Consider the following 27,782-nt stretch of genomic DNA (forward strand, 5'->3'; position numbering starts at 1 on the left):
GCTCCTGTCACTCACTCACCCACTGGCACACTGAGAGTGAAGCAAGCTGAAAGACAGAAGGTTGCATCCCGAGCTTTTCAGGCATTTCTGTTATGGTCAAGCTTAAACAACCCAGCCTGGTTCAAATCCCAGCTGCTCCACTTCAGAGTCTGCTTCTGGCCAACGCACCTGGGAGGCAGCAGAGGACGGTTCAGCTGCGCGGGTCCCTGCCGCCCACCAGTGACCCGGATGGAGCTGCAGGCGCTTGGCTTCCGTCTACCTCTGCCCCAGCTGTTGTGGGCATCTGGGGCGTGAACCAGCAAATGGAAGATTCCTATCTTCACCCATCTCCTCCTCTGCCATCACCCAGCCCTTCAAATATATAAATAATATTAAAAAAAAAAAAGGAGGGAATGCAAGTGGAGGACACAGCAGGGGACAGGCTAAATTCAACCACAAACATCTAAGCTCTACTGCATGCCAGAATGTATGGGTGGTAAGTCTATTACTAAGTGAGACAATCCAGGCCTGCCTGTCCCATCCCTCCCCCACTGGGTGCCCACAGGGGGTGAAGGGAGACCTTCAGCAAATGAGAGGGGACCCATGGGATCCCTGGGCTACCATCCTCAAGCAAGCCTGACTCCCGTGCCTCTATTACCGCCCAGGACAATGAGCTGGATGGTTCGCAGCACTCACGGCTTGGGGGGAGCAGGAAGGCACCGTGACCTGCCACCTGCAGTATTCCCAGCTCCCGCTTAAGAGCCAAGACCTGTGCCCTCTGCGACTGAGAGAGGCTGGGACGGAGAAAGGTGTTGGTGAGGGGGCACCTGCAGGAGAGGGAAGCAGGGTGTGCTGCTTGGTGGTGTGAGCCCACCGTGAGGCAGCTGGGGCTCTGGGAGTTACCAAGTATGAGCAGCTTGTCCTTGGGCTCCCTGGCACGGGTGGGAACTGCAGTACCGGCCCTTCAGCCCTAGGAATAAGGAATTGCTTACTGTTCCACTCTCCCCAGAGAGCAACGGGGTGAGGTGGGGGGCTTGGGAAGGACCCAAGTTAGACCCATGTCCTCTCCTCCCACGTTGCTCCTTTGTGGCCCGAAGGGGGTCAAGTGCACGTGGCCGTGAATTCCGGGCAAATCGCAATTTTTTCCCCCAGTGTTGTCAACACGGCCTCAGTGGTGAAGGTGGCGCTGGAGCCTGGGCCGGGTTCACGGAGCGCACTTCACCTCTCCTCCCCAAGCAAAATATCACCAGCCCCAGGGCATATGGGGTGAGCAAAACGCGGGGAAAGGCCGGGGCGGCCCGGAACGCTTTCGCTGGAAGCAGAGCAGAAAGTTCGCTGCTTGTTTACGATTCGGCCGGGAGACAAACTCTTGGGCCTGCTCCCCCTACCCCCCCTCCGCCGCACCCAAGGGTTTACGACGTTGGGGAGCCGGCCGGCCAGCCCCTCCTCCCCTGCCGGCTGCCCTCGGGGTCGTGGGGCGCTGGAGGGCAGAGGGCAATCTGTCTCCGCACACGTGGAACAGGAACCCGCACCTGCCCCCGCTTCTAAGAACGCGGCTTGCGATGGGCTGGGAGTCGGGGGGAAGGGACGATTTCTGCAATTTCGGGGATCAAGATCCCCGGTTCCTGCGCGCAGGTGAAGATGGAGAAAGTCCACTTCCCCGGTACTTGGCGGTGCAAAGTTAGGGGCTCTGCGTGTGCGTCCCCAGCGCAGCGACGAGCGGCTGCCCGGCAGGGGCGCGCTCCCTGCCCAGCCTGGCCCGCGGCGCCCGATCCCACCGGGGCTCCAGCGCTCCCGGAGCCCCCGGGGCGGCCAGCAGGCGTGGTCAGCGGCCGGCCCGCCCCTTTGATGTGCGCCGGCGCCGCCGTGATTGGAGAGTCGCTTGTGACGTGCGGGGACTGCGGTGCGCCCGGGTGCTGCAGCAGCCGCAACGGCGGCCGCGGCTCCGGCTCCCCGGCATTTAAAGGGGACGCGGCGGCAGCCCGGGGGGATGGGGGCAGGTGTAGGGGACGGTCCAGACGCATATCATCCACGGTCCTTAGGGACCGGAGGGACTGGTGAGCTGAAGCCCAGAATTCCGGAGGTGGAGAAGACAGCGCGTCCTCTCCAATCCCCGTAAGCACCGCCGGCTCCGTCCTGCGCCCCATTACCTTAGGCAACCCCCTTGCCCACGGGTTACTCTGCAAACTCAGCCGGGACAGACCCTGTCACCGCCGCCCCCTATTGCCACGTGAGTCCGGGACTGGGTGTGGGAGGTCGGGCAAGACGGGGGTCCCGGCTTTGGGCGGGGGCTGTATACTCTTGGAGGGCGCTCCTGCACGCGCGTGGCGGTGGCGGGGGGCTGTCCCCGAAGGAGAGGAATGACTGCCCTCCCTCCTCTCCCAGGAACGTGGCTCCAGGATACCCGTCTTGTCCCCGGCTCCGCTGAGCCCTGCAGTTGGTGTCCCTTGCTCCCCGCCATGCCCAAGCTGGCACCCCCTGCCCGCAGCGGAGCGGAGCGCCCGCCAGCTGGGGGTGTGCCAGGGTGCCTGCTTCCCAGTCACCTCTAAAAATATCTCTTCCCCCCACCCCACCCCACCGGCAGCTGCCGCCTCCTTGCCCCTACACCGCCAGGATCCCCTTCAGCGAGGGAAAACCCTGGATAACAACAGCCAGTCGCAGGGTGCAGGTCTGTCAGGACAGACCTCAGGGAGGCCTCTGGCTAATGTGCCCACCACAGGCTCAAGAAACTTGAGTTCTAATTGTGATTCTAGCACGTTGCGCCGCCCCCCCCCCCCCTCAGGATGAAGGCTTGACCTCTTTGGGCCATTTTTCCTTTTGCTTCCTTGGTTGAGGAGTACGGGAGGAAGAGGGGTCTGGGAAGGTGGACATGCTGCCTGAGGGAACACCCACTGAGTGGTGTGGTTAGATTTCTAGTTGGTGGATGGCTGTTGTCCTGAGGAAGACTGTCTCAAAACTTTCCTGGGGGCTCCAGTCAGCCCTGAAGAGGGGACATTTGCATTTGCAAACCCAGAGCTTCTGTCCCAGAGGGGAGGGAGGCCACGGGGGACCAGGCATGGAGTCTATTGGAACTAGAAGGGATCACATGCACACATGCACACACACACACACACACACACACACACACACACACACACATCTTAGGGAACACCCAAGGGAAATCTCCTCTGCCCTCCCTCTCCCCTCCCAGCCCCAGGGAGAAGCTGAGGCAGGGTCCCACCCCGGGACAAAACTGTCAAGGGTGAGTGCCTTTTGGAATGTTGTGAAGACTGACAGGGACACAGGGTCCCCAGAGTACTGGGGGGCGTGGGTGGTGGTGGTGAGATGTCACAGACTCAACACCGAAGCAGGCTTTACCGATCACCCCACACCCTAGTATGAAAGATGTAACTGCATCTTGTACTGTGATCAGCCTTATACATAAATATCAATAGAATACTTCAGAGAGACAAGAAAGGAAAGTACAGCAAACTCAGGGGTCCCTGATCTGGGGGGGCGCGATGCCAGTGAGTGGCCTTCTCTGTTCTTTGTGTCTGTCCCTTGTCCACCACGTGCCTGCCCATGTTCACTTTTGCAAAGGGAGTGGCAAGCCCCGACCCCGACCTTTTTCCTCTGACTTGCCTGGCCCAGATGGGACATCTGATACCAGCAGAGAGCCCGTCCAGGGATGGCCCTGGCACCTGCTGCCTCACACATCATTCATTTGCTTCTCCCTCCCCCATCTTCTCCTTAACCTGTCTCTCCTCCCACCCTCTTTCCCTTTGCCCATTGCCCCTTACAGTTGGGGCTGACCCTCCCAATTCCTAGGTTAAAAAGATCCGCAGGAAAAAGCAAAGATCCACATCTCATCCTTGCCTAGAGGATTGAATGCAGGTGTGGTCAGCGAGTTGGAGAATGAAGGAAGTCCCTCAGGGCAGAAGATACTGGTATCTGGAACTTTATGCTGGGATGTCCCAGTCCCTGACCTGGGTGACAACTGCTTCTCCCTGCTGCCCTGGGATGGCCCCGCTGTGTCACCTTGACGGTCTGAGGGGATTACAGTAGCGCACTGCCACCAGCAGAGGGCAGCAGCCAACCAGGCCTTTGCCCCGCTCCCAGTTCAAGGATGCTGGTGCTTGGCCCGAGTTTAGCCTTCCCCTGCAGATTACCAGGGTTTATTTTACCAAAAGCTAGGGTGCTGGAGCCAGGATCTGCCCCGTGTCATCTACAACCTATCTGGCACCCCAGGGGGTTGCTAAGGGAGATGCTTAGAACCGTGCCTGTTTGGGAAATTTCCTGACAGACAGGCCCTGGCCAGATGGGCATTCATGGCGACAGCAGAACCAGCTGCTTGGCAGGCATCCCCCTAACGGGATTTTGCGTTTGTCAGGTGCTCTGGATGACAGCTGGATGCCAACAGATTTCCTCCACGTGGTGTTCAGGGTGATGCACTGACCATGAGTGCGTGTTTTCCAGTGGCTGGGCTCCGGTGCCTGTCTAGGGTGAGTGGGTCCCTCCCCAGGAGCCTCCCAGAGAACACCGTACCAACCCCCACCTTCCACCGCGTGGTTGGAGGGGCCCTTACCACCCCTGGGACTCTGCTCACCCAGCAGCCCTGATGGAGGCCTCCCATCCCCCCGCCAGGGATGCTGAGACACTCAGCAAGATGTTCACAAAGCCAGAGGAAGGAGTATTTCGGGGGACATTTCTGTTTTAATCCATCTTGTGAAGTACAGAGCTAGGACTTCTGTTTTACAAACAGTGCCAGGCCATGCACATGCCAGGGGTTTCAGGGCAGTGGGAGGGAGGCAGGACAGGAAGGGAACCCAGAAGAGGAATTGGTCCCCTACCCCTTGCAGCTGAGTTGAGAGGCCGGGAGGGAGAAGGGCCAAGGTGACAGGGTCATGTTGCAGGGGCTCTGGCCATGTGGGTTTGCTTGCCTCTCTGTGCCCTGACCCCTCCGCTCAGCACAACCCTCGTACAAAGTCCCCACTTCCTGGAGCATCCCCCCATCTTCCTGTCTAGCAGTCTGTCTCCCAGCTCCATGAGCACCACTTCCTCTGCACTGGCCCCTGGCCCCATCACCTGCTCTGCTCTTCTGCATTTTTCAGCTTCTGTTGCTCTTTGCTCTCCCCCTTACCTGCCCCCCTACCAGGTGTGTCGTGGCCTGGCTCCCACCTCGCCTAGCCCCGCTGCTTCTCCTGCTGCCCGCTTGCTTCGGATTCTGGCAGAGACCCCATCCGCTGACACGTCCCTCCCGGGGAACTGGCAAGTGACTAGGGATGAGCCAGCTGGCCACCTAGGGCCCTAACAGCTCCTGGGGAGACTGCACGCTAGCCCCACCTCCTGGCCCTGAACACTGAGGCAGCGCCCCCCAACACCTGCCCCAGGGCTGGAAGCAGCTCCCAGAGAGCCTTCAGGGTCTAGAGACCCCCAAGGCAAGGAACTCTCCGGGTGGGGATCCGAATCACCTACTGGAGCTGATGCTCCTTGTACCTGTGCTTCGGATGCTGCCCCAACGCCTTCCCTGAGACCATCTGACACGCTTCACAAGGCTTCCCAAAGACATGAAAGAGGAGCGGGGGAGGGAAGGAGGATGGTCTGCTTGCTTTCTTGGCTTTGGGCGGGAGGCAGGGAGTGGGAAACTCCTTGTCCATAGGATACCGGGGGCAGCTTAAGTTTCCCCAATAATCTCAGGGCTGACCCTTGCTAAGGCCCAGTAATCCGGGCTGAGAGTGACCTAGGAAGCCCTTCTGGCAGCAGCGGGTTAGAATGGTCTTGGGGCGCACAGTGCACTGACAGGTGTGGTGGCGGGGGCGAGGTGGGGCGAGCACACGGGGCACGCTTCCCAGCTTAACCAGCCATGGGTTTTCCTCAGGTCTTGGATGTGCCAGCGCCTCTGGCCGTGGCCTGCTAACCAGCCTCTCCCTGGCCGGCTCCCGCCGCGCCCCCTCTCGCTTGCCTCCTCCTCCTCCTCCTGCTCCCCGACCCCCTGCTCCCAGGACCGCAGCGGGATGGCTGCCCAGGGTGCGCCGCGCTTCCTCCTGACCTTCGACTTCGACGAGACCATCGTGGATGAAAACAGCGACGACTCGATCGTGCGCGCGGCGCCGGGCCAGAGGCTGCCCGACAGCCTGCGGGCCACCTACCGCGAGGGCTTCTACAACGAGTACATGCAGCGCGTGTTCAAGTACCTGGGTGAGCAGGGCGTGCGGCCGCGGGACCTGCGCGCTGTCTACGAGGCTATCCCGCTGACGCCGGGCATGAGCGACCTGCTGCAGTTCGTGGCCAAGCAGGGCACCTGCTTTGAGGTCATTCTTATCTCGGACGCCAACACCTTCGGAGTGGAGAGCGCGCTGCGCGCCGCCGGCCACCACGGTCTCTTCCGTCGCATCCTCAGCAACCCGTCGGCGCCCGATGCGCGCGGCCTGCTGGCGCTGCGGCCCTTCCATTCACACAGCTGCGCGCGCTGCCCCTCCAACATGTGCAAACACAAGGTGCTCAGCGACTACCTGCGCGAGCGGGCCCGCGACGGCGTGCACTTCGAGCGCCTCTTCTACGTGGGCGATGGCGCCAATGACTTCTGCCCCATGGGGCTGCTGGCGGGCGGCGACGTGGCCTTCCCACGCCGAGGCTACCCCATGCACCGCCTCATCCAAGAGGCGCAGAAGGCCGAGGCCGGCTCCTTCCGCGCCAGCGTTGTGCCCTGGGAGACAGCGGCCGATGTGCGCCTCCACCTGCAGCAAGTGCTCCAGTCGTGCTGAGGACAGCCGCCGGCTGGGAGCGCCCCGGAACGCGGGGGACATTTCCTGGGAGGCCTGCGGGGATGTGGGGTGGTCCTCCCTGGCTATTCCCATCTATGCAGTGAGCTCCTCCCAGCTGCACCGCAAACCGTTCAGCTGGCGCGCCACGGGGGTGATGCGAACACCTGGGTTAACAATGGTGCCATCCTTCGCGCAGCGTGGAAGGTGACCATCCCCTCCCTAGCCACACACACTCCTTGCTCGGCCTCCTTACGACCCCCTGCCCCATTGTCTATCCAAGGGGCAGAAACATCCTAACACCCCGGTGGAGAAGGTCCCTGCCGCTGCGTGGTCCCCGTGGTCCCCTCTGCGATGAAGTATTCGCTGCTGCATTTCCTCCCTGGGTCCGCCCCGCCAAGAGGCGGGTACGCGGTAGCCCATCCCCCGACTCAGGTCCAGCCCGCCGGGGACCGCGTGGCTGCGTGCACCCCATGTTTCCTCCGCAGACACCACACCAAAGCCGTCCTTCCCTACTCCCCACACCCCGCCACCCGTATGGAACAGAAAGCCATGATGTTTTTAAGCAGAGCCAGGGAAGCCCGTGTCCCCCGCCCCTCTGGTGTTACAACTATAAAGCAGGTGAAGGGGAATGCTTGGCTCAGAACTGTCGCGTCGCAATCGGAGGCGGGGAAGGAGGGGCGCCGTGCCCTGGTGCGACCGTAACTGAAGGTGTCACACACATTGCAAGCACAGTGCAGAGGGGGAAGGGGCAGTCCGCGGCTTCACTGACCCCTGTCTGTCCTGCTCTTCTGGCCCCTATCCCTGCGGGGCGGTCCTGGGCGGCTCGATTTTATTCTGAGTTGGCACTTGCAGTAGCTGGAGACCCCGCCCTGCCTGTGGGAAGGGTTCCCTGCGGCTGGGATGGGGGTCGTGGTCTCCGAATCTGTCCGATTTGTAGCAAGTCTTCTGGGTACCTCCACTCTCCCCAGAACTGCCGCCACCTACAGCCCTAGAGGCAGACAGAGCCTGCTCCTGCTGGCCGCCGGCTGGCACGGGTGGACGCCAGGAGAGGCTTGCTCCGTCAACAGCTGGGCTGCACGTAGTTCCCGGGGAAGAATCCCGTGCCATCGGAACTGACGCCCTCGCACCAGCCGTCGGAGTAGCGACGGGTGACGCAGATGATGGTGCCCTCCGAGAAGGACAGCTCATTGTCCTTCTGCCGGGTGTAGGGATACAGCGTCACCACTGCGGGACAAGGGAGAGCGCGTTGTGACCAGGCACAGATTGAATGCCGGGAGAAGGCTGCAGGAGCAGGCTGTTGTGTGTTGGCAGTGTGTGTGGGAGGGTGCTTCTCCCAAAGCTATGTGACCCCTCCCCAAATCATTTAGGCAAGCCGCTGTCTGCCTGGTCCACCCAGAACAGTGTTTGCGTAAAGGCGAGGTGGAGGGGCACACCGCTTTGCAGGAGGGAGGAGGCTGGCATAGTGGGCGGTGGGCATTGCAGCAGCAGAGGACAGAACCCGGGACAAGGGACGCGGGACCCGAGGCAGGTACCTTTCTCCAAGTAGTCTGCAGGGACCCAGCTGGGCTCCTCTGGCCCAAAGCCCGGTGGCGGCGGGGGCAGCAGCCCCAACTCATCCACGTCCAAGGGTGGAGGAGGAGGCAGCTCTGCGGCTGGGGGCGAGAGACAAAACGGGGCAGGGTGCTGCCCGCTGCCGCCGGGGGAACTCGGCTGCTGAACCTCCACCCCCCACAGTACCCGCGACTCCGTGCCAACTCCCACAGGTGCCGAGCCCGCACCAGCTGAAGGCCTGGGCAAGTCTGCGGAGTGCAGGTGGAAGCGAGAGAACCGCTAGGGAGCTGGCTACCTGGGTCCGATGCGGAGCCAGGTCATGCGTTTGCTTTCTCCACGCCCTTTCCCACCCAGGGCCAAGCGTTCACCGGGGTGGCCGGCTCAGAGCCCAGAGGCACGGGATGGGGACCGCGTCGGGAAGTGGCAAGGCACCCCCGGCTCCGAGGAGGGCAGGGTCCTTACCCGGAGGGGGCAGAGACAGCTCCTCCAGGGGAGGGGGAGGCAGGAAGACTTCGGCGGGTGCTGGAGGAGGAGGCGGGCCGGCGGCGCCCGGGAGAGGTGGGGGTGGGGGTGGGGGCGCCTCCTGTGTGTTCATCGGGGAGACCCCTTCGGTGCTGCTGTGAAGACGGGAGAAAGCGGGGCCTGGCTCGCATGAGAGACGCGCTTGGCCACTGTACATCCTGGCCGGCTGTAGCCCCATCCTGTGCTAGTGGTCCAAGTTCTGAACCCCTGGAGTCCAGGACCCCCAACCCCGCCTTCCGCCCATCCACAAGGACTGGAAAGGCTCACCCTGCCGAAACCAGGGACGAGGCGGATGAGGCGGCGGAGAGCTTGCCGTCCGGCACCGTGGGGAGCTGTACCGGCTCTGGGATCCGGGGTGGTCTCCTGCGGTGGGAGGCAAAGGGGACCATGAAGAGGGAGGGGGGAAGGCTTCTTCCAGGAGAAGGGGGTAAGGTGCCAACCTTGGGCCGGGCATCCTGAACGCCACCGAGGCGCAAGATGCTGGGGACCCGTGGGCCAGGTGGGCGGGGGTCGCGGCGTGGCCTCACCCTAGTGTGGCAGAGGCCGGTGTGGCAGGGGCCTTGATGCTTTTGCGAGACAGGGTTCCGGTCCGGGACAGCTGCGTGCTCAGGTCCTGTGCGACAGAGGGGCACAGGCCTGAGGTCTGGGGTGGCGATGGGCGCCCCGCACCGCACTCCGGAGAGGAAGTGGGGGAAGGGCGCGAGAGACCCAGAAGGGAGACCATGCATACCGCGAGTTCCCACTTCCACTTCCCAGGCCCCACTGGCCTCCCGCCCCCAGCCCGCTGAACTCAGGCAACCGAAAGAAGCCTAGAAACGCAGTCTGAGGGCCACTTCCTGTGCGTGGCCACAGCTGACTGAGTGGAGACTGGGGCTCACCCCAAGCCATCTCAGAGCCCAGCCGGGGCGGGGGTGGGAGGTGATGTTGGGGGGCTCCCTAGCTTTGCAAAGAGGAGGAAGAGGAGCTGGGGAAAGTAACTTCCCACATCTCACGTTCCTAAACCAGTGGACCCAGAATTCTCAGCGGAAGTGCAGACAAGTGCAAACTGGGACGGAGCTAACTCTGTTAGCTGGGGGGAGGGGAAGGGCCATCTGCTGGCTGCACCTCACCAGGGACAAAACAAAGGTACAACAGGAAGAACTTCCAGGTCGGGAGGTGACTGTAGGGGGTCCTGGGAGAGCTGAAGCAGGCAGCTGCGTGCACCTTTGCTCACCTCCAAGAAGACCAAAGTTGAGAGGGCAACGCCGGCCAGCATCAAGGTTCCCTGTTCCTGCATCCCCTTCCCCCAGCTCCGGGTGACTGCACCGAGCAGTACCTCAACCCCCAGACAGAGGAAGTTGCTTTGGCTGGGGCTCGGTTCTCATGTTCTCACGCCCGCCCTCCCCTTCCCGCTCTGCACCCAGCACCCACAGAAGAGGAGTCTCAGTGGGGGCAGGGAAGGATGGTTTCAGAGAAAGGTGAGGGCGGGTAGTGCCTGGAGAGAAAGCAGCCACGAAGGAGGAGAGAAAAGGTCCCTGGAGAAAGAGGATGGATCCCCATGGCTACCTTGATCCCATGGCCAATGTCATCCAGGCAGCCAAAGTTGAGGGGTCTTCTGTAGTAGGGTGTGAGCGGGGGGAGGCTCTCGGGGGCGATGACCTTCTGGCCAGGGGGCAGCTGCTGGACAGTAGCTAAGGTGCCAATCTCCCGGCGGGCCACTTTCTCCATGTGCATATTCACCATCTATGATGTAGGGTTGGAGATGATCATGGCAGGGCTGGAAGGGGTGTCTTATCCAGCCCCCTTCCTTTTAGGGAACAGGATAGAGATACCGGGTGGGGACAGGGACTGGAGGAGGCCATGAGGGCCAGAGAAAAAAAAGCGTTTTTGTCCCCACGGCCACACAGCCATTGGGAAAGGAGGGAGAGGACAGAGTCACTTTAGAGCAACTTCCTGGAGGAAGTGAAGGAAGGTTATTATTAGCCTGGCAGGAACAAGAGGAAGAGGGACAACAAGACATCCCTGGACAAGCTGGGAAGAGGCCCAGGAGCAGAGGGGACCACAGGGAGTTGGTGGAGAAGGGTGGCCAGCTTTGCTCTCCCTTCCCCAGGCTACGCAAACCCCAATCTAGCTTCCTCTTGGGATGTTCTGCAGCAATACGCACAGCCCTGAAGGTGGGGCCTGCCATGGTGAACGGAAGGACACACCCCAGGCTCTGAGAACGGGATGGGGGGAGTGTCCTGCTGGCCATGTCCACAGGGGACTGGATCTGCACAGGCACTTGGCAGAGCCCTGGGTCAGGGCCCTAGGAAGGAAGGGAGAAGGGAAGGGGAAGTGGGACAGAGGGGCGGAGGAGTGGGGAGGGGGCATGCTCCAGCCATCAGCGGTGACTTGCAAGCACTGGGTCTGTCTGCTGTCACGGGCAGGCAGTGGTCCTTGGTCTCCTTTCTCTGCCTTTGCACCCTCCGTGGTTGGTCATCTCCACTTTCTAACATCCAGAATAGATAGCAAAGAAAGAGCAAAGTTCTACACGTAGGGAGTTTGTGGAGCGATGTGGCATCATGCCCTATGCCTGGCACACCGCCATAAGGATAATGAGTCCCCAAAACGCTCCAGAAAGCTGGAGGAAGGCACCAGGGGACTTCAGCCACTCAGACACGTTGGGGCATGCCCAAGGAGTCCAGGGTTGAGGTGACATGCAGCGACTTCTTTCTTACCTGGCCTACTGTGCTGACACGGGCCTCCACCTGCCTTAGGGCAACCCCCTGCAGTTCCAGCATGCGTAGAGTGTGTCCTGCCAGGTTGCCCACCTGGTAGGCCACACTGGCCAGAGCCTGGGTGGTGAAGGCCATGGTCTCCTCCAGCGCCTTCCGCTTGTCCGTGGCCTGAAATACACAGGGCCCTTGGCCTGAGGTCAGCATCTCCCCTGGCCGAGTAGGGTAGGAGAGGGGACAGGGAAGGCAGCAGTGAACCAGGAGAAAGGGGCAGCCTGCCGGTGTCTGAGCTGATATCCGTGAGAATGATACTGCTGTAAGAGGGACTAGGGTTATGGGGAGATTGACTGCAGACTCGGGGAACAGGTGAAGGGGAGGCAAGGACACTGCTCCCCTGTCCCCAAGCCTAGGATCCAGTGGTTAACCTCCTGCTCGCCTTCCCGAGGACTTCCATTACAAGCCGTGTGCGTGGCGGGGCGTTGAGAGGTAGAAGGTAGGCAGGAAGGTAGAAGGTGATGCTGACTGCAAGAAACCTCCAAAAGCTTAAACGCAAATGAATCAACCTCAAGATTCAAACTGGAATCCTCAAAGCGTGGGGCCAATGAAGCAGTTGGTGTTTGTCATCTCAGAACGCTTTCATTCTTCATCCATTCCCCATCACGGCTTCCCAGTATGCCAAGAATAAAACCCCAGCTCCCAACCAGGGCAGCTTACACACAGCGCCCTCCGGATCTGACCCCCTACCTTTCTCTTCCCATCATCCGCCCCACTCTTGCTCCCTCTCACACCCCTCCAGCCACACAAGCTGCTGGATTTCTGCTGCTCAACAGGGACTATGGTCTCTGCCTCCGGGCCTTTGCACCTGCCAGGCCTCTCCTTAGAATTCTGCTAGGAGGTCTTAGCTTGCCACCCAAGATTTCTCTTCTCTTACTTCTGTTGACTCACTGTCCTATTTATCCGATTCTGTGTTCTTCCTGGCACTTGGCACTATCAAACAGTATTGATCTTTATTATCTTGCCCCCCCCCCCATCGCCCACAATACACCCCTAAAATGTGTGATAACAGCAGCAAAATTTGCTGTTTTCTTGTGTGCACTGTTCTAGAATAGATCCTGGCACACAAAGACACTTTACAAATGTTCTACTGTAAGTTTCTTACCTATTGCACAGCTGTGTAGGGGGCGGAGGGAGCAGAGAATGGCAGAAGACAAGGTTTTTGTTGTTGTTGTTCCAGATCAGACCATTGCCAGCTGGGGCAGAACTTCCCAGGTCTGTTGGCTGTTGTTCCCCCAAGCAGCTTCCTCATCTCTGCCCCTACCCTAGAGTGGCCACATTCTAGCCTCTGCTGTCTGCCCTGAGGAGCAGAGGATAGATCCGGGGTGAATTTGGGGTACCTGGAGGACTCAGAACAAGGCTGTACTCTAGAGTCTTCTTGCCCAGTCACTCAGGTGCTCGCTCAGAGTCAATCAGTGGTGGGCTGTCCTGGCCATTTTCAGGACAGGGTTCTGGGAGAGACCAGGATGTCCCCGGGGTGGCCTGAGCCACGACTTGCCGGGAACCCCAGATTGTGCCCCTCTCCCCTGATAGTAGGGAAGAGATGCTCTGTGGCATGTCATCAGCATCTGTAACCACATTTGCATCTCATCAGTCTGTGTCACTGAGAGAGCCTTGAATAGACCACGGAATCAACTGAGGATGCTATAAGCAGAAAGGATGGCAGGGCTTGGTCTTGTTCTGGTAAGAGAAGAAACACGTCCGGCACACGTGGCTCTCTGAGCTTGCCTCGCTGCTCATGTGCAGCTCCCTGCCTCATGCCCAAACAGCGAAAGTGTCTGGGCCCAACCCTGGGGGCCTCAAGCCTGGATATCTGAGGAGTCTCCTGGCTTTGGTCTTGGCCTACAGCTAGGCCTGCAGGGACAGAATCTTTGTGGTTGGCTGCCTGCTGGTCCTCGATGCAAATGAGCCTGTGCACAAACTCCTTCAACCTTGACTGAGAACTCCGCAACTGACCCAGTCAGCCCTTTCCTGCCCCCCCAACCCCTGCCCCAAGTTTCCTGATGCCTGATTGGGGTGGGGCAAGAGGGTAATGGGGACGGAGAGCGTGGGAACAAAACCTTCCTCAAAAACCAATCTGAGAAATCACCCCACTCCTTCTTAATTACTCGCTCCCCACGCAGCCGGGTTGTGTGGTGTGGCAGTTAGCACTGTACACAAAGGTCGCAGGTGCCCAGGGGGTCCAGCCTGGGTCAGGGTTTCTGCAACCCAGGGTATTTCATGCATTATTATTCACACATGTCTGATAGGTAATAACCATAGTAGTGGATGGCATATACTGGGATTTTCTGGGTCTAGCGCCTTCCCAAATTCTCCCACTGAACCTGCATGACTAGCCCTGAAGGACACTGGGGTCAGCGGGGAGGCTTGCCACTGTCCTAAGTGGGCAGCAAGGCTAGGTCTGGGACTCAGGTTGGTGTACCAGTCTGGCTCCAGCATTCTGGAGGCATGAATCCGGCTCTGCCACCAGCACAAAGGCCTCTGGGAAAGTGGCTTAACCTTCCCAAAGCTCAGGCTCCTTGCTGGACCTGGCGTTCGTCTCACTCGCCTGGGCTGCAGATGCAGGAAGGCCCCATAGGGAACCTGCTTGTCCCAAGGTCAGGACATGGGCCCCTGGCACTGGTGTCGTCATTGCCACTCTTTCATCTGGCATTTTCCCATGAACACTTGCTCCTCTGGCTTTTCTTTTTGAGGCTCTCAACACGCTGAGTGTGGGTGGGGGGATCCCTGTGCTCAACACAGACTGGGAAAACAAGGTTGGCTAATGGGGAGGAGGCCAAGGACAGGACCCGGTCAGCTTCCAGGAAAGGCTAGAGCAAGAAACGAGCTCAGGGGCCAGGCATCAGGGAGCCTGGAGCTGAAGCCTACTCTGTTCTCCTGGAGCTGCGTGACCTGTGGGAAGTCACAGCAGCTCCCCAAACTGCCAAGTCCACACCCTTAAAGCACCTGACAGAATGCCTGCTCCCATGGGCACTGACGAAGCAGCAAAGGCTTCAGACATCCCTAAATTCTCTGTCCAGGAATCCATGTCCTCCGAGCCTGTGACCATCACACTATTTGTAAAACTATGCCTAAAAAAAAAAAAAAAAAAAAAAAACAACAACTCCCATAGGAGCCAGTGTGATGGTTCAATTGGCTAATCCTCTGCCTTGCTGCGTCCGCATCACATATGGGCACCGGTTTGTGTCCCGGCTGCTCCACTTCCCATCCAGCTCTCTATTTATGGCCTGGGAAAGCAGCAGAGGATGATCCAAGTGCTTGGGACCCTGCACCCATCTGAGAGATCCAAAAGAAACTCCTGGCTCCTGGCTTCAGTTCAGCTCAGCTCATTTGGGGAGTGAATCAGCAGATGGAAGATCTTTCTATATCTCCTCTCTGTAAACACATGCCTTTTGAATAAACATAAATATGTCTGACCAAAAAAAAAAATATTGCCTCCCTCTTCATCTTTGGCTGTTACTGGTTTGGCTGCTGGTACCCTCATCCCTCAGCAGCACTGAGATCCTGCCCACTCCCCCTGAACCAAGACCACCCTGCCTTCTGCAAATATCAGGAGAACTTTTTTCCTGAGCTTCCCAAGCGCACTCTCACACTGGGAAAGTTCTTGCAAAGTCTCACCAAGAGTCTTCCCAAAAGAGGGTGATGCAGCCGCCGTCTGTGGGCAAGGGTTCTGAGAGAGCTGAAGCCAGGATGGGGGAGGCCTGGGGCTAGAGTGGAATAGCACTTGCCCAACCCCATGATGCCCAACCCCAGCATCTCTGGGGCTCCACTGACTTAGGTGAAACTCAAGGATGAAGTTTAATGCTGGCAGGGGGTGGGCCTCTCAGCCAGAGCTCAGGGATAGGCACCTGTCAGGATGGCTGCCACGGCTGGGCTGTGCCTGGGCTGTGTACTCTCCCTGGAGTGGCAGTGGGCAGACTGCACCCCTCCACCTACCTGCACATAGTTCTCCTCGCAGTAATCGGCGACACGCAGCAGGGCGCTGTGGTTGTCCAGCAGAGCCTCCCGGCCCGCGGGGATGTCCAACTCCTGAAGCTGCTGTAGCTCCGCCATGGCCCCCAGCCTCTGCCTGGCTCCCCCGGGAGCTGCTGGTTTTGAGCCTCACTCTGACTTTGATTGGTTGCTCCGCCTGCCCGCCCTCTCTGCTTTTGGTTTCCTCTGTGTGAGAGCCCCAAAGCTGCTGGTGAAGGGCAGGCATGCTCATTTGGGGACAAGAGGAAGTCAGATCCTGCTCCCTGGGCCTGAGCCTCTGTCCCTTGTCTCGGAGGAAGGGGGAAGCCGGTGGCAGTGGGGGGAGGAGGAGAAGGCGCCTGTTTGGGGGCCCAGCCCCCAATTCCACCCAACAGAGGAAACCGAGGTCGTCCTGGCTGCGATTGCTCCCTAGTCCCAGAGAGGAAACTGGTTGGCGGGGGGATGGGAGGGGAGGCTAAGAGGAAGGGGGCTGGCCTGCATGATGATGGGGTGGAGGGTGGAGGTAGATATTCCACTCATGGAAGAGTGGGGAGGAAAGGGCAGAGGGTGGGGGCTTCCTTGGGAAGCTCAGGGATGAGTCACCGACGGATCAGGAGTACAGGGTGGGGACTTGGGGGGACAGCGGTCAGCCCGGCAGCAACAATGGAAAACGGACTGAGGCAGCAGTGAGGAGAACTGGAATTGGAGACCAGGAGGACACAGGCAGGGGCTGCGGCGATAGACCAGTGCAGGGTCTGGAGCCAGAGAGTCCTGCTAAGCACGCTCTAAGTCTGCTGGAGTCCAAGATGGAGGCCGGCCTCTGCAGCGGGAGGGACTCTGAGTAAGCTGCAAGAAGCACCGGTCGGAGAGAAGCACCAGGTTCAGACTGTAAGCTGACCTTCCAGGCCCAGGAAGCAGCGGCGGAGCTCTTGAGGTACAGGCCCCAGTCCACGCGTGACAAGGCAGCTGGCCTGGGCGGCTCCAGGTCCTCACTTGGATCCTGGCACAAGGAACAGTGGGACGGACAACAGCCATCCTCCTGTCCCTCCTGCCACCCAGTCTGTCCTCCTAGACCATGGGCCTTAGAAGGCCTAGTACTGCCAAGGCAAGCACAGGTGGGACTCTAAATTCAATACATCCACAGCAAGCTAATTTCCAAGTTACTAATGGGGGTTGGTGTTGTGACATAGCTGATTAAGCTTCCACTTGAGACACTGGCATCCCAAATGGGCACTGGTCAGAGTCCTGGCTGCTCCACTTCTGATCCAGCTCCCTGCTAATGCGCCTGGAAAAACAGCAGAGCCCAAGTACTGGGCTCCTGTTACCACGTGGGAGACCCTGAAGAAGCTCCAGGCTCCTGGCTTCTGGATCGGCCCTGATCATTGCAGCCGTTTGGGAAGTGAACCAGTAAATGAAGGATTTTTTTTCTCTGTCCCTCTTGCTCTCTCTGCAATTTTGACTTTCAAATAAATTTTTAAAAATATAAATCTTTAAAAATAAATAAAGATCAAAATGGCCCTGGGCAGAGGACAGTTTCCCTGTCCTAGAGGCTGGGAAAGGAGAGGAACCTCATTGGCCACGGTGATCTCTTAGCACCTCCTGCTCCAAGGGGTCCCTCGTCACCGCTTGGGTGTCAGCCTGAGCCAGGCTTAGGCTCAGGTAAATGACCCAGTGCATAGGCTGTCCTGGGAGCAGAACCAAGAGAAAGGCCAGGCGCTCAGACCCTAGGTAAGAGAGAGCGGAACTCGGGGCTCAGGGGGCGTGGAGGGCAAGCGGAGTGCTCGCAGGCATTCAAGGTTGTTCTGGCCCCAAAGCTAAGTGAGCAAAGTCGGGGAGGAGCAGGAGACCCCCGTGGGGCACAATTGTGCGAATCCCAGTGCTGGAGCTGACACTAAAAGGCTTCCAGGACTAGGAAAGCTAGGGGCTGGGCCACGACTTATCCTCAGGAGAAATAGCCCCAGGGTGTGCTCCCCTGCTGGGAAGAGGGCAGCGGTGGGAGGCTGGAGGGTGGGAGCCCTAGAAGAGGCACTAAGTCTGGGAGGTCTCTGGGGTGCAGGAATGAAGGTGAGGGGCTGGTGGGGTTGAGGCAGGTGGATTTAGTGTCAGACCCTGGGCGGGCCTTGATGCGGGGAGAGCGTGGGCGTCCCTGCTCTGGCGGTGAGGCTAAGGAGGGCTGGGAGGTGCAGGATGCACGGGCTTAGCACTTGAGCCTATGATCAGCTTAGGCGGCAGGGCCCTGGGTCTCCAGACCATCTGTTTTATCCAAAGACTGTGAGCGGATGAGGAGCTGGGAGGCTCAGACACCATCGCCACGGGCTTCCGGACAGGTGCTGTGAGCTGCAGGCTCCTTCCCGGCAGGTGAGGGGGCATTAAGGTTGTGCTGGCCTGGGACTCACTGTTGCCTGTTTTAAAAGGCATCTTTATTTTAAAGACAGAGTGACAGACAGAGATCTTTAATCCCTTGATTTACTCCCCAGCGATCCTCAATAACCAGGACCGGACCAGCAGTTGGGCACACCATCTGAGTTTCCCACGTGAGTGGTAGGAACTCAAGTACTTGGGCCGTCCGTCATCTGCTGCCTTCCAGGGCACAGCAGGCACAGAGTTGCTGCCAGGGAACCAGGCAAGTACCTGGCACAGAATGAAGGCAGGCATTGCGCACGCCGAGGCCTAGCCTGCCCCACACCACAATGCCTGCCTTCAGTCTGATACCCTCCTTATCAGTAATGATAACTTGCTCCTGGTAGTATCAAGAATGGGCCAGGCAGATTATTAAAGTATGTTGCTTTGCACTCAGTTCGCAGAATGGTCCTGGCATGAGGTGGGTGCTGAGGGAACACTCAGTGGCAAATGAGGAAAGAAAGCAGGATTTAGGGACGTTGCATTACCCAAGGCCACCTGGGGGAGGAGGGAGCAGAGCTGGGGCCAAAACTGGGGTCCTGTCGGCTCCAGGGTTCCCCTCCAGCAAGTCTGCTCCTCCACCAAGACTTGGAGAAAAAAAAAACCTTTTCCCCCTATGGAATAGCTACTTGACTTTCTCCATAATTCTTATGGCGAGAAACTTTTTTTTTTAAGATTTATTTTTAATTTTTAAATTATTTTTATTGGAAGGTAAGATATACAAAGAGGAGGAGAGATATAGAAGAAGATCTTCTGTCCGATGATTCACTCTACAAGTGGCCACAATGGCTGGAGCTGCGCTGATCAGAAGCCAGGAGCCTCTTGTGGGTCTCCCATGTGGGTGCAGGGTTCCAAGGCTTTGGGCCGTCCTTGACTGCTTTCCCAGGCCACAGGCAGGGAGCCAGATAGGAACCGGTGCCCATATGGGATCCCAGCACATGTAAAACAAGGACTTTAGCCACTAGGCTACCATGCCGGGTCCAAGATTTATCTCTATTGGTAAGTCAGATTTACAGAACGAAAGAGCTTCCATCTGCTGGTTCACTCCTTTAACGTCCATTATGGTTGGAGTTGAGCTGATCCAAAACCAGGAGCCAGGATCTCCTTCTGGGTCTCCTGCATGGGTGCAGGGTCCCAAGGTTTTGGGCCGTCCTAGACTGCTTTCCCAGGCCACAAGCAAGGAGCTGGATAGGAAGCAGCCAGGAGATGCTCAGGTGTCCGTTTATATGGGATCCTATCAGTTGTGGGTAGAGAATTAGCCAATTGAGCCATCGCACTGGAGAACCCCAGGAAACTGCTTTGTGTGGCTTCTCTACTCCCTGCAGAGATGGACCTTGCTCCCCTGACAAGATTGTGCCTCCCCTGTTAGACTGGGAGCAGTCTTACTGTGCAGCAGGGCTGGAGGGAGGCAGGGAAGAGCTGTTGGACTTGAGGACCTGCCCAAGCAGGGAGTAGAAGTGGACAGCTGGAGGGCGCTGGAAGCGTGGGTGGGATTTACACTCGTGGCTGTTGATTCCTTCCCCGGGCTCAGGTGTCTCGCGGCAGCATGGCCCAGGACCTCAGCGAGAAGGAGCTGCTCAAGATGGAGGTGGAGCAGCTGAGGAAGGAGGTGCTGAACCCCAGAGCGCCGGTGAGCCTGCCTTCCCTGCCTCCCCTTCTCTGCTCTGTGACTCTTGCTGCAGTGCGGGCAGGCAATGATGGGAAGCAGGGGAGGGGCAGCAAAGGAACGGCATGTGTAGGGTGGAAGAGGGGACTGGACAGAGGACAACAAGGAGGAGGAAGCAGCAGGCCTGAGACCTCGTCAGGGAGCTGCACTTCCCCAGCCCAGGAGAGAACTTTCCCATTCCAGGGCTGGGTCTGCCCAAGCTGCACGCAGGAGTAAGAGTCCAAGTTCAAGGTCAAGTCAAGGGACTCTCACTACCTCCCACCCATCTACCCTCCATCGTGGCTCACAACCCCGATGCCCAGAATCCTGTATCCTTCCTGTATTCTGACAGATAAACAAGGACTGAGGCCGTATTTGGTGTCTCTGCAGATTTCCAAGACGGGCAAGGAAATCAAGGATTACGTGGAGGCGCAAGCCGGAAACGACCCTCTTCTCAGAGGTGTCCCCGAGGACAGGAATCCCTTCAAGGAGAAAGGCTCCTGTCGGATAAGCTGATGTCCCGGAGCCCTCAGCCTGCGCATTTGGTCCTCTTTGGCCAGACCCCAGTGTCCTGGGACACCCAGGCGACCAGCGAACTGGCTCCCTCTCCCGATCCCACAGTGCAGAGCGCACCTGCCCCTCCTCCACTTTGGACTCTTTTTCCTCAGTATCTCCTCTTCCCATCCAGTGGCGAGCTTGGCCACCTGAGCAGTGGGCATCCAGGACAGGAGTGCCAGGGAAGCCTCTGGGAAGCGCTCAGCTCAGGGCTGCTCTGGGCTCTGCTGTCTCCACTGCTCACCACACACTTTGCACACCAGCGTAATTTGGAGTGAGGTACTCTCTTCCCAGCTGCTTGGATCGCGCCCATGGGCTCTGATGACAAAAACAGTTTATAAAGTTCTCTTTCAGGCATTCTCCCACATTGTCTAATGTTTATTTCATGCTGGGCACAGGGATAGAAAAGTGGGCAAACTTAGCATGGCTCTCTCTCTCTCTCAAGATTATTTTTATCAGAAAATAAAGATTTCCAGAGAGACAGAAAGACCTTCTGTCCACTGGTTCACTCCCCAAAGAGCCACAACGCCAGCGCTGAGCTGGACCAAAGCCAGGAGCCAGGATCTTTCTCTGGGTCTCCCACGTGGGTGCGGGGTCCCAAGGCTTTGGGCCGCCCTCGACTGCTTTCCCAGACCACAGGCAGGGAGCTGGATGGGAAGCAGAGCAGCCAGGATACCTGTGCCCATATGAGATCCTGGCACATGCAAGGCAAGGACTTTAGCAACTTGGCTACCGTACTAGGCCTGATGGCTCTCATTTTTTTTTTTTTAAAAAAGATTTTAGTTACTTATTTGCAAGGTAAAATAACAGAGGGGAAGCAAGAGATCTTACACCTGGTGCTCTATTACAACTGGGGCTGGTTCGGGCGAAGGCCAGGAGCCAGGAGCTTCATCTATATGTGGGGCACAAGCTCAAGTTCCTGGCCATCTTGCTTTCCCAGGCCATTAGCAGGGTGCTAGAACAGCCAGGATTCAAACTAGTGCCCATATGGGATGCAGTTACTGCAAAGAGTTAATCACTACACCACAATACCAGCGTTGGTTCTCTCCCTCTCTTTTTTTAAAGATTTATTTTTTTTTATTAGAAAGTCAGATATACAGAGAGGAGGAGAGACAGAGAGGAAGATCCTTCCTCTGATGATTCATTCCCCACGTAGCAGTAACGGCTGGAGCTGAGCCAATCTGGAAGCCAGGAGCCAGGAGCCTCCTCCAGGTCTCCTACTAAGGATCCCAAGGCTTTGGGCTGTCCTCCACTGCTTTCCCAGGCCACAAGCAGGGAGCTGGAAGGGAAGCAGGGCTGCCAGGATTAGAACCAGCGTGCATCTGTGATCCTGGCATTAGCTGCTAGGCTACCATGTCTGGCACCAACAGCAGCCACGGGTTTACTTGGGCAACATTAAAGGGAGAAAGAGCGGCAGAAAGGCAATTGAGGAGGTAATTTCTATACCTTCAGAAGAGGGAGGAGGGGAGGAAAGCTGATAAAGCTATTAGGGAAATAAAATTCCCTCCCCTTGCTATCTCCTTAAATTGTGGGTGGAGAAGAGGGAGTCTCCAGGTTGAACTGCAGTTTTGTGGCCTGGGGCACAGAGAAGATAGCTGGGAGCAGATGTCAGAACTGAAGCCAGCTAACAAGGCACCTCCCTATGTACACAGCCACAGTCTCTGCCTGTCTCCCTCCCACACAGCCCGATGGTCAGGCCCTGGGGTCCAGGCTCTCCAACTCCATCCTGACTGCATCCCACCATCCTATCACCCGCAGTACAGATCTGTCCACTCTGATCAAAGAAAAGGCAAGCAGTGAGAGAGAGAGGACTCGGAGACACTGTCTGCTCTCCAGGCCGGCTCTCCCTTCAGGCACAATCTTGCTGACCCCGCAGGGGTTCCTGGTCCAGGGCAGGGACTTTCACCTTCACCCTTGGGAAATCTGAACCCTTGGGGAGATCTTTGCACTAGCAAAGATAGTGTAGCTCCTTTGACCCCTTGGGCACTGTGACCCCTCCCTGCATGACCCACCCAGTGTCTCCCCTGGTGTACCCCAGGACAGGGTTATCATTTCAGGACCCCAGGTCAGCCCCCAGCCTGCTTTCCTTTCTTTTTTCCTTCTTCTTTTTAAGATTTACATACTTTTATTGGAAAGGCAGATATACAAAGAGAAGAGACAGAGAGAAAGAGCTTCCATCCACTGGTTCATTCCCCAAGAGGTTCTATTGCTGGCCACAGCTGAAGTGATCTGAAACCAGGAATTCAGAGCCTCTTTAGGTCTCACACGCAGGTGCAGGGTCCCAAGGTTTTGGGTCAGCCTCGACTGCTTTTCCAGGCCACAGGCAGACAGCTGGATGGAAAGCGGGGCCATCGGGACTAGAACCGGCACCCATATGGTATCCCAGCAGGTGCATGCAAGGCAAGGACTTTAGTTACTAAGCTACTGGGCCTGGCCCATAAAATTGTTCTTAATCTTAGGAGAAATAAAGAAGAAAGAGAGAAAGGAAGAAAGAAGGATGGCCTAGTGACTAAAGTCCTCGCCTTGCACACTCCAGGATCCCATATGGGCACTAGTTCGTATCCCAGCAGATCCACCTCCCATCCAGCTTCCTGCTTATGGCCTGGGAAAGCGGTTGAGGATGACCCAAAGCCTTGGGATCTTGCACCCGATGGGAAACCCGGAAAAAAGTTCCTGATTTCAGTTTGGCTCAGCTCCAGCATTGTGGCCAATTGGGAAGAGAACCAGTAGATGGGAGATATTTCTGTGTCTTCTCTCTGTAAATCTGACTTTCCAATAAAATGGAAGGAAGGAAGGAAGGAAGAAAAGAAGGGAGGAAGGAAGGAAGGGGAGAGAAAAAAGCAAGCAAGCGAGCAAGCTAGCTGCTGTGATGCCACTGGCTCAATTCAGGGCCCACCCAGCTGCTGAGGACTGCACCCCATCTGTGTACAGTGGGGTCACCATGCCGGCAGCACGCAAGGTCTCTACCAGGCCAGTCCCTCCCTCTAATGATCAGAGAACAGCTGATGCATGCAAGAGAGCTTAGAGGGAGCAAAGCCCGCAGGACCCAGAGGTTGACTGAATGTCAGGGGTCATGGACAACCTCCAGCCTTGTTCTAGGATGACTGGGTCACTGATGGTCTTACTTGCAGGAAGCCCCTCCCCTCCGGCGGACTCTGCATGCCTCCCCAGCTTTCTCCCCGCCCTGAGGAGGCTCACTGAGAGGTAGTGGCCGGTAGGAGGCAAGCAGACAAGATTGCTCATGAGGCCCGAGAGAGGAGGGCCAAGAGCTGAACCTGGGGGAGGACCAGCAGCTCAAGCTGAGTGGGAGGATGAGGACCAAGAGGAAGCGTCAGGCATGGGGTGGGGGGGCTCCAAACTGAGACCCAGGAGTTCCCTGCTGAGGCCCCTGAGCCAGCACGGAGTCAGGGCAGGGATGCTCTTGACTCTTTGATTCTGAAGCCAACAACCACAGAGCTGAGTAATTGTCCGGTTGCCTTCCCTGCCTGCTGTACTGGAGGCTCAGCTTGGATCCCCGTCAGTGGAGGAGAGGGGAAGGGAGGCAGGGACCCTCGGACTGGGCGATGCAGGCTGCAGCCTAGGCTAGAGTTCCCTCCCCATGAACCTCACAGCCCAGCCCCTCCTAGCTCTCACTTCCTTGTGGCTCTCATCACAGAGGCAGGAGGACAAAGCCCCACACAGGATCTTGAGTGTTCATCATCCGGGCAGTGAACCGGCCCCTCCATTCATGACCTCAGGTCTACCCCCAGCTCCCAGTCCCCTCCCTGCGCCTGGGAGCCCTGAATTCAGGCAGGCGAGCCAGCTTTAGACACTGCAGCAGATGCCATCTCATGGGGCCTGTGATTGGTGTTAGTAGCTCTGATGTCCCTGTCATGAAATGCTGAACAATTCACTTAGTATATGGCCAGCCTGGTGTCAGGACACAGGGACGGGACCTGAGAAGCAGGATGCTCACCCAGGGGCAGTGTTGAAAATGGGGGGTCAAGTTGCAGGATCTCCCTGGCAGCTCCCCTCCCCGTTTCTGAGGGTGAGAAGTTAAGGTGGTGAGAAGCAGGGAGGCACTCTGAAGTAGCTGCCGGATGGCCCCGGGGTACCATCCTGTCCCCTCTCCTCACCCTCCCCGCCAGCCCCTGCTCCTTTATTACAGCAGGGAATTAGGGGCAGCTTCAGAGCCAAGGGAGCAGGAGCAGGAAGCCAGGAGAGCCAAGGTGAGAAGCAGCTGCTCTAGGGACGTGCGGCGTCCCTGTGTCCCCAGCCCGTTGGTCCTGCTGGCCTCAGCCATACAATCCCAGGCAGTGCTGTTCCTGTCCCCCCACACCCCAATCTCATTCATCTCGGTCTTTCACCTAAGTAGGAGGGACTCCCGCTCTTGAGCTGTCATCCGCTGCCCCCTGGACGGACGTTATCAGGAAGCTAGATCAGAAGCAGAGTAGCTGGGACTCCTCCAGCCCTCGGATATGAGATGTTGGGGCGTCACAGGTGGCAGCTTTATGTGCTGTGCCACGATGCCAGCCCCTTGTACCCCTTCTTGTTTCTCTACTCCGTATAAGACCAACTCGGGGCTCCAGGATACTGATGACACCAATGGGCCTGCCTGCCATCTCCCCCCTCACCCCCAGGCTTTGAAGCTTCTCTTAAATGCCTTGGCTGGTTCACGTGGGGCTGGGAAAGCCTTATTACCTAGTTAATTCCTCTAGTAAGTCACAAATAGGTTAAGCATCGCTCAGTCCCTGAGACCTTGTGGCTGAGTAAATAATTAGGTAGATTGAAGTTCAAAAGGTGTGGGAGGGAGTAAGCCAGCAGTCCCTGTCTCCGTTCCATGCTCCCCCCACCCCGTCCCAGCGTGGGAGGAACCCATGCCTCCAGTTTCTCATGGGCGCTCCCACGGGCCTTGCACACCCACTCAAGCCAGTACCCTAACCTCCCCCCTTCTCATACCAACGGCAGCACACAGTGCATTTCGAGCTGTCGCTTGGAGGTCTTTTTCAATCTTATCTGGTTGGCTTTCATTTATATTGACATCCACATTTACTGCAAAGCTAACTTTTCACTTGCTATGAACATTAGCCATTGGTTTATTAATATTTCTGTTTTTAAAAATATTAGGGAGTGGTAAGGTAGACTAGTGGCTAAAGTCCTTTTCCTGCAAGTGCTGGGATTCTATATAAATGCCGGTTCGTATCCCGGCTGCTCCACCTCCCATCCAGCTCCCTGCTCGTGGCCTGATAAGCAGTGGAGGACGGCCCAAAGCCTTGGGCACCTGCACCCACATGGAGACCTGGAAGAAGCTCCTGGCTTTGAATCAGCTCAGCCATTTGGGAAGTGAACCAGCAAATGGAAGATCTTTCTGTCTCTTCTTCTCTCTGTAAATCTGACTGTCCAATAAAAATAAATAATTCTTTAAAAAAAAAAAAACATGTAGGGAAGGCTGGCACAGTGGTCAATGGGCTAATCTTCCAATAGGGACCCCCGGGCTACTTCGCATCCAGCTCCCTGTTTGTTGCGGGGGAGGGCAGTGAAGGACAGCTCAAGTCCTTGGAACTCTGCATCTGTGTGGGAGACCCCGAGGAGGCTCCTGGCTCCTGACTTCAGATCAGCTCAGCTGTTGTGGCCATTTGGAGAGAGAACTAGAGAAAGGAAGATCTTTCTCATTCATCTCTCCTTTTCTCTGTGAAATTTACCTTTCAAATAAAAATAAATCTTTAAATGAAATTCTTTTTTCCTTTTTCTCTCTCTTTTATTGAAAGGTATTGAGACAGAGATATCTATTGTCTACTTGTTCACTCTGTGGAAACCCACAAAAGCACAAGAAAGCACGTTAAATAATCGCGTGTTCCAACCTTTACGGGCCAACCATGCACTGCACACGTGCAGGAGTTCACGCACAATAAATATAAGGAGAGACCCGTGGATAACCAGGGGAGGCCAGCAGCGAGAGCCAGGGCTGCGGGACCCATATGCCAGCACACTGCCCTCTGCTGGCGGCTTTCGGCAGAGGCCGTGTACTGCAGGTGCTAACCTGGAAAATGCCATCTCCAGGGTTTGGTGATGAGAAAGGACTGCTCAGACTGCTGGAAGGAAACCGTCAAGGAGCTGGAGTTAGAAGGACGGTAGAGATGGCTGTGAGCCACAATCAAGTTTGCAGGTTGTGACTGTCACCAATGCATGCTCCCAACAGGCCAAAAGTCTTTATTGTGACTCATTTCTATTGCACGACCTTAAAACCCTCGGTGGTCTCCAACATTGTTCTGCAGATTTTGCACCTGCAGAGATGGAACTGAGAGTGTCACCGGCTGCTTCGCAGTAAGTCTGAGGCTTCTGCCGCAGGAGTCCTATGACCACAGTATGCAGGTTATGTTGGGGCATGCTCTGAACTGTGTCTGCGTGCACTTGACAACAAAAAGCCTGCTCTTGCATATTCATTTACCTCTAGGCTAAAAAGTTTCATTTCCCCTTGCGCAGGGAGTCAACACTGTGGATATGATTTCCCAGCTATGGAGGTGATTTCCCACATTTTCTTATTTCCTGATAACAAATGACTTGGTGTGACAGTGCCTGTGGGACGTTTCTTAGAACTCACCAGGAAGTGGGACCACAGTTTTGGAAACTTTTATGAAATGAAATACATGGAAAATATTAATAATACATGTGCACATGTGTATTGTTGTACTGTTGCAGGTTTGCATGTGTGCATGTGTGTGCAAACTATCTCGGGATGTAAAATATCACACTGAGGGTCTTGGAACAAATGAATCAACAGGAAATGGTGAAAGCCACTGCTAAATGATGAAGGCCATGGTGAGTAAAGTCCTGAGCTGGGAGCTAGTGTTTGCAGCAGAACCAAGCAGCACACAGCCCACCAGCACCTTCGGAACCAATGCATCTCCGTCTGCGAGCAGAGACCTCCACACGCTCCCCCACCAGCAGCGGAAGGTCTCAGCGCCATCCCCATGCCGCTCGCCTCACTGCACCCCTGCCTCGAAGGCATCTGGGGGGCAGAAACCCAATATCTTTCCAGCCTGTTGTGTTGATGGCCAACTCAGGTCCTTAGAAAATGGCTCTCAATTAACTTCCCTCTGTAAGTTCTCCTTCTGTACTGGTGCTGCAACCCAGACTTGGAATTAACAGACCAAAAAAAAAAAAAAAAAAGAAAGAAAGAAAGAAAAGAAGATGGGGTGAGTGTTGTGTAATAGGCTAACCCGCTGTATGGAACTCCTTCCTCCCGTTTCAGAGCACTGGTTCGAGTCCCAACTGCTCCGCTTCCAAGTCAGCGGCCTGCTAATGTGCCTGGGAAGGCAGCAAGAGATGGCCCGGATGTTCCTGGTTTCTGGCTTTGGTTTGTCCCAACCTCAGATAATGTGAACACGGGGACAGACCTGTGGGTGGAAGATCTCTCTACCCGCTTGCTCTTAAACCACCATGCCAACCCCCAAGTGTGTCTTCCCCTCCTTTTTTTTTTTTTTTTTTTAGTAAGGATTCACTTATTTATTTAAAAGTCAGCTTTAGAGAGAGAAAGAGGAGGAGAGAAAGAAGGGAGGAGGGGCAGGACAGGGAGAGAGATCTTCCATCTGCTGGTTCAATACACAGATGCCTCACCAATCAGGTTAAAACAAGGAGCCAACAGGGTTTTTTTTTTTTTTTTATTTAACAGATCAGTTTTTTTCTTTCTCTTTTAAAAAAATTTTTAAA

The 27,782-nt window shown here is 56.9% G+C and overlaps 3 protein-coding genes across 11 annotated transcripts; 2 read left to right on the top strand and 1 right to left on the bottom strand.

The window, feature by feature from the left end:
- Positions 1 to 1,916: 1,916 nt before the first annotated feature.
- Positions 1,917 to 7,351, top strand: PHOSPHO1 (phosphoethanolamine/phosphocholine phosphatase 1). 6 transcript variants are annotated; one of them, XM_041001862.1, is made up of 3 exons: positions 1,918 to 2,094; positions 4,349 to 4,460; positions 5,961 to 7,351. In XM_041001862.1, exons 2-3 carry the CDS (start codon positions 4,416 to 4,418, stop codon positions 6,720 to 6,722), a joined length of 807 nt encoding a protein of 268 aa, XP_040857796.1. In that variant the 5' UTR covers positions 1,918 to 2,094; positions 4,349 to 4,415; the 3' UTR covers positions 6,723 to 7,351. The 6 variants fall into 6 exon arrangements, with proteins under 6 accessions (XP_040857793.1, XP_040857796.1, XP_040857797.1 ...); XM_041001860.1 differs by having other exon boundaries at positions 1,919 to 2,209; XM_041001864.1 differs by lacking the exon at positions 1,918 to 2,094 and adding an exon at positions 5,114 to 5,226 and having other exon boundaries at positions 4,374 to 4,460.
- Positions 4,652 to 15,645, bottom strand: ABI3 (ABI family member 3). Of its 4 annotated transcripts, none has more exons than XM_041001855.1 (8): positions 15,479 to 15,645; positions 11,492 to 11,659; positions 10,341 to 10,517; positions 9,323 to 9,408; positions 9,063 to 9,158; positions 8,736 to 8,887; positions 8,255 to 8,374; positions 4,652 to 7,946 (listed from the first exon to the last, which is right to left on the bottom strand). In XM_041001855.1, the coding sequence occupies exons 1-8, from the start codon at positions 15,593 to 15,595 to the stop codon at positions 7,783 to 7,785; spliced, it is 1,080 nt and encodes a 359-aa protein (XP_040857789.1). In that variant the 5' UTR covers positions 15,596 to 15,645; the 3' UTR covers positions 4,652 to 7,782. The 4 variants fall into 4 exon arrangements, with proteins under 4 accessions (XP_040857789.1, XP_040857788.1, XP_040857791.1 ...); XM_041001854.1 differs by having other exon boundaries at positions 8,736 to 8,890; positions 15,479 to 15,643; XM_041001857.1 differs by having other exon boundaries at positions 8,255 to 8,366; positions 8,725 to 8,890; positions 15,479 to 15,613.
- A 3,794-nt stretch (positions 15,646 to 19,439) lies between these two features.
- On the top strand, positions 19,440 to 20,054 carry GNGT2 (G protein subunit gamma transducin 2). The gene is made up of 2 exons (XM_041001391.1): positions 19,440 to 19,523; positions 19,929 to 20,054. The coding sequence occupies exons 1-2, from the start codon at positions 19,440 to 19,442 to the stop codon at positions 20,052 to 20,054; spliced, it is 210 nt and encodes a 69-aa protein (XP_040857325.1).
- Positions 20,055 to 27,782: the final 7,728 nt, after the last annotated feature.

The sequence above is a fragment of the Ochotona curzoniae genome, unplaced genomic scaffold (assembly GCF_017591425.1).
Source record: "Ochotona curzoniae isolate NIBS_2020 unplaced genomic scaffold, NIBS_Ocur_1.0 scaffold_2453, whole genome shotgun sequence".
NCBI lineage: Eukaryota > Metazoa > Chordata > Mammalia > Lagomorpha > Ochotonidae > Ochotona > Ochotona curzoniae.

Excerpts from the sequence above, each read along its gene's own strand:
- PHOSPHO1 (XM_041001859.1), top strand. The coding sequence starts at position 5,844 with ATGTGCCAGCGCCTCTGGCCGTGGCCTGCTAACCAGCCTCTCCCTGGC.
- GNGT2 (XM_041001391.1), top strand. The coding sequence starts at position 19,440 with ATGGCCCAGGACCTCAGCGAGAAGGAGCTGCTCAAGATGGAGGTGGAG. Across the intron at positions 19,524-19,928 it reads TGCTGAACCCCAGAGCGCCG|ATTTCCAAGACGGGCAAGGA; the intron begins GTGAGCCTGCCT and ends GTGTCTCTGCAG.
- ABI3 (XM_041001857.1), bottom strand. The coding sequence starts at position 15,595 with ATGGCGGAGCTACAGCAGCTTCAGGAGTTGGACATCCCCGCGGGCCGG. Across the intron at positions 9,159-9,322 it reads CCGGCCTCTGCCACACTAGG|GAGACCACCCCGGATCCCAG; the intron begins GTGAGGCCACGC and ends CTCCCACCGCAG. Across the intron at positions 8,367-8,724 it reads CCCCTCCGGGTAAGGACCCT|CTGCCTCCTCCTCCACCCTT; the intron begins GCCCTCCTCGGA and ends CCAGCCGCAGAG.